Raw genomic sequence first — 4,250 nt, forward strand, 5'->3', positions numbered from 1 at the left:
TAATTTTTTGCCACGTAGGTATCTATATCTGTTCATCGGTGTAACTCCGTTTTCGAGAATAAGTTACCCTCATTTAAACCTTTAAAATCGTAATGTTAAAGATGCAAAATCGCGGTCAAAAATGCAGATTTTACATGTATTATCATGCCCAACGATTGCACGTTCAGTATTGGGTAGGACCAAAAAAATAGACTTGACACTGTCTTTCTGGGACACACACAATATTTCGTATGGATACATGCAATATATTTTATTGGAAAACACTAAAAATAAACAAAATTTAATATTCTTGTTCTAGTGATGAAATGATGGAGATTAGGCTAGTATGCCTTAATCTTCGAGAGTGCTCTCAGAACAGACTGCACGGGAAACAAACCAGAAATCTGTCCAATTCTGTAACTGAAGACAGTTCTGAAGAACTGCACTTGCCCGTAGCAGACCCACGCTCTCTGCTGTGAAAGGCCAACTCTCTTCAATAGGCTCAACAGAAAAAGCGCATATAAAATAGCGGTGAGTTCGGATGTTTTCTACGCACCACCGTTGACGACTTCATTTGAGCTCAACCCCAACGATAGGCCGAATGAAAGAACAATTTTTAATTTCTGATTATCTTTTTCGTTTAAAAATTTTCAAATTATATTTCTGCGTTCAACTTTAAACCAAAAGTGGCATATTATTAAGACCACGAACAGATTTTTGTAAATGAAAAGTCCATTGAAATCATAAATATTCCAAATTGGCAGTATTTAAGAGTAAAATGTGACGGGGGATTTATTGAGCGGTTAAAGTGACAAGAGCGATTCAAATTCGGACTAAAAACTGTAATATTTCTGGAAAATGGTCCATCCTGCACGTGAAGAATGCAGTCTTCCATTACTTTGCCCATTGTGTATATGGCCCGACCCACAACAAGTGTCATAAAAATGACTTCTCAAAGCATAGATGAAAAATATAAAAAATTTATTAATATCACACTCTATGGCGTCATTAATACAATAAATTTTCAACAATACCTTTGAGTTCAATTGTCGAGTTGCTATTGTTGAGTGGAACGTTTCCTTGCGCCGAAAAAGTTGTGTTGCGAATTTTCAGAAATAAAATGAAGAAGAAAAGGTAAATGTAATCAGTAATTGTGTTTATTCATACGAATTATTAAATATGAAGTATGAATTAATAGACTTCCTTTATAGTAGGAGAGAAGATTCTGAACCGAGTGTTCAGGAAAATAAAGATTACCCATTTCAGGTAAACCATTGATTTCTCTGTAAGAAAATCGGAATTATTCTTTGAGGAGATTAAGATAAGGAAGATTTTTGGTTAATTTTTTAAAACATTCTTATCGATAACGTTGCAAACATTGATGTTTTTTATCTTGATGTTTTGTAGAATGACAAAGATTCGCCTGCAACAAAATGTGACTCCTCGAAGAAAGACGAGTCGCAGTTGCAAGCAAATAACCCGAAAAATAGAAAGTTTATGGGAGTTTTAAGAAATTTTTTCTATAAATTCTTGTTATGTTGTTGCATTTCAGGCGAGATTTCTGATTCGGAGGTAAGTTTTCGTTCTTTCTGTCTTCCTTCCGTCAGCAAATTTTGTAAATAAATAATCATTTTTATAATTTTGTAGACTTACGAATCGGTAAAGAAACTCGCAGATTCAAAGCAGGAACACGACTGTTTTGATAAAGACAAACACTATATTGACAAATACAAAATTACTAAAGAAGTTGGACGTGGAAGTTTTGGGATTGTTTATTTGGTTAAGACCAAATACTCCAGAAAGAAAAAGGCTTTAAAAGTTGTAAAGAAGGAATTCTCTTTTTCTAATCAGGTATTCTTTAACAATAAATATCGATATTCTGTACATTATGGGGATTTAGAACAATTTCTGGAATATACAAACTAATCACGAATAAAATATACATATATATTAAAAAGAATAATTCTCTTAATCAGTACATTGAGAATAAGAGTAATCAATGCTTTATGAATTTACATTAGTATTATTTATAAATTTATATTTTGTGTGTATTTATCATTCATTTATTTATAGTTTGGTGAAATCCGGAGAGAAGTAATCGTTTGGAATTCTGTGTCCGCCCATCCGAATATCGTCAGATTCATTCGGTTCCTCCAAACTGACACAGTGTAAGTTTTTCTCTTTTCACCTGAGTTATTTATAATAATTTGTGCTTTGTGAGATAATAAGTTTTATTTTTCAGCTGTTGCTTTGTTTCGGATTTTGTTGAGGGAGAAACTTTGACCACATTTATACAAAAGAATAGTCCTATAGCGAAGAGCAAAGCAAAAGTGTTTGCCGCTCAAGTGGCCTCTGCCATTATGTATATTCATACGAATGGTAATTATTTCCTGTAAATGTATTTGCTTATTTAGTTCATAAATGTGTAAAGAGTGGCGAAATAATGCTTTTATTTTGAATAGAAATAATACATCGAGACATTAGTTTAAACAACGTTATGTTAGATGTGTACAAAGGTGCACAAGTAATTGATTTCGGTCTGTCCACAGTAATATATAATATATATTAAAATATATTACATATATAAAATAAACATTGTAAAATTCCTGAATTGTAGTTTTTTAACGATCTCTTGACTGTTTTATTATTACCTTTTTCAGTACGAACGAAATCCAAGAGATTTTTGTGGAACGTTATTATTTCTGTGTCCGGAAATTCTCCAGAGGAAGCCTTACGGTAGGGGCTTGTATTTTCACACTTGCTCGTATCATATTGTTGGATGTACTAATGAACGTATTGTTTGTAGATTCCTACTGTGACTGGTGGGCTTTCGCCATCGTGTTATTTCAAGCGTTGGTTGGAAGAACCCCTCTGGAGATTTATGTGAAAGAAGCGTTGGATATTGAGAACGTGTATTTATTGCCCCGTTACAATTGGATAAGAGGTAATGTATCAAAATTGTTAATTTAATAATAATAATAGCAATATAAGATAATTACTATTAAGATGTGTTTGCAGCTGCTTTAAATGTGAAGGTGTCGTATCCTGCTGAATTATCGGATGAAGCCAGACATTTCATTAACGACTTATTGCAAAAGGTAATTTTATACTTAATAAGGCATTTAACACCTTCTATCGCTTAGAATAGTTTATGTAATTGAAGAGAAACGTTTTCAGTCTAATGGAATAGGCCATACTGATGTGAACTGGCATTCGAACGTATTTCAAAATTCTAATAAATGGTACGTTCGGTCATTATATATTCAAATTTGCAACGAAGAAATAGATAAATTAACAAATAAATACTAAAATAAAATATACTAAATACACGAAAGCAACAACAATATAAAAAATAAAAGAAATACACAAAAAGGCATCACAGTATATGGGCAGATACGGACTAATACATTTATATTATATTTTTTTTTAATGACGTGTTGCCAATTAGTTTAATAACATTTGTTTTATCCGAAATAACACACAGAGGAAAATATTCGAAATTCGAATAGTAAATTTGAATCAGTTATTATTTGTTTTTGATTATTTCAGGACCCGTATAGACGTCCTTTAGAAGCAAATATAAGGGAACACGAGTATTTTCATCGAGTGCCTTGGCCCAAAATAGTATGTTTTATTTTCCAATATAGCATTTGAATGTCATTGTACGAAATAAAACAACTGATTTTTTTTTGTATTTTCAGACTTAAGGTTTTCAGCGGAATAAACTGAAAATGAAGCTTTTGAATAAAGAATGTGTCAATTTTACTTGGTTTTGTTTTAAAAATGTATTATATAGCCTATTATATTTACATTATTTGTATCATTATTACATTTCTGGATTGACAAGCGACATATCACACGATCCTGAAGACATTCACGAAGACGCTGCCTTCGAAACAGATGTGAAACTATCGACGTCTTTCGATCTGTTCTCAGAAGTAAGAACCGATCGATATGAAATGGAATGTGTCGTGTGTCAAGTCAGGTTTGACGACGAAGTTTCTCTGCAAGAACACATGAAAAAGTATCACTGAGGAACATTTTTAATGTTAATAACGTTGAAATACTTTGCAGTTTTCGATTGTTCTTCCGACATTCTTGAACTCTCGATTTTATTCTGTTTTTATGGACAAGTGAAGATTTCAAATTAGTTTGACATTTAAATTTTAGTGACGAAATTACACACGATATTTGACATTTAGGATTGTAGTGATTTAAATCAGATATAAATTACTAATAAAAATTTCCATAATTTTCAAAAAGTTTAGAAC

General features: G+C 32.0%; 2 protein-coding genes across 2 annotated transcripts; both read left to right on the top strand.

Annotated features, from left to right (window-relative positions):
* The first annotated feature begins 1,006 nt into the window (after positions 1-1,006).
* Positions 1,007-2,444, top strand: LOC136974225 (uncharacterized). Its single transcript, XM_067269057.1, has 6 exons — positions 1,007-1,113; positions 1,191-1,245; positions 1,387-1,551; positions 1,627-1,830; positions 2,053-2,147; positions 2,222-2,444. The coding sequence occupies exons 1-6, from the start codon at positions 1,100-1,102 to the stop codon at positions 2,373-2,375; spliced, it is 687 nt and encodes a 228-aa protein (XP_067125158.1). The 5' UTR covers positions 1,007-1,099; the 3' UTR covers positions 2,376-2,444.
* Positions 2,445-2,472: 28 nt separating this feature from the next.
* On the top strand, positions 2,473-3,686 carry LOC136974338 (protein kinase C, brain isozyme-like). The gene is made up of 6 exons (XM_067269195.1): positions 2,473-2,527; positions 2,640-2,715; positions 2,786-2,923; positions 2,998-3,077; positions 3,529-3,603; positions 3,681-3,686. Exons 1-6 carry the CDS (start codon positions 2,477-2,479, stop codon positions 3,684-3,686), a joined length of 426 nt encoding a protein of 141 aa, XP_067125296.1. The 5' UTR covers positions 2,473-2,476.
* Positions 3,687-4,250: the final 564 nt, after the last annotated feature.

The sequence above is a fragment of the Centruroides vittatus genome, unplaced genomic scaffold (assembly GCF_030686945.1).
Source record: "Centruroides vittatus isolate TY-2023 unplaced genomic scaffold, ASM3068694v2 contig_1078, whole genome shotgun sequence".
In the NCBI taxonomy this organism is placed as follows: Eukaryota; Metazoa; Arthropoda; class Arachnida; order Scorpiones; family Buthidae; genus Centruroides; species Centruroides vittatus.

Excerpts from the sequence above, each read along its gene's own strand:
- LOC136974225 (XM_067269057.1), top strand. Across the intron at positions 1,246-1,386 it reads ATAAAGATTACCCATTTCAG|AATGACAAAGATTCGCCTGC; the intron begins GTAAACCATTGA and ends GATGTTTTGTAG. Across the intron at positions 2,148-2,221 it reads TTCCTCCAAACTGACACAGT|CTGTTGCTTTGTTTCGGATT; the intron begins GTAAGTTTTTCT and ends TTTATTTTTCAG.
- LOC136974338 (XM_067269195.1), top strand. The coding sequence starts at position 2,477 with ATGTTAGATGTGTACAAAGGTGCACAAGTAATTGATTTCGGTCTGTCC. Across the intron at positions 2,716-2,785 it reads TCTCCAGAGGAAGCCTTACG|ATTCCTACTGTGACTGGTGG; the intron begins GTAGGGGCTTGT and ends TATTGTTTGTAG. Across the intron at positions 2,924-2,997 it reads CCGTTACAATTGGATAAGAG|CTGCTTTAAATGTGAAGGTG; the intron begins GTAATGTATCAA and ends ATGTGTTTGCAG.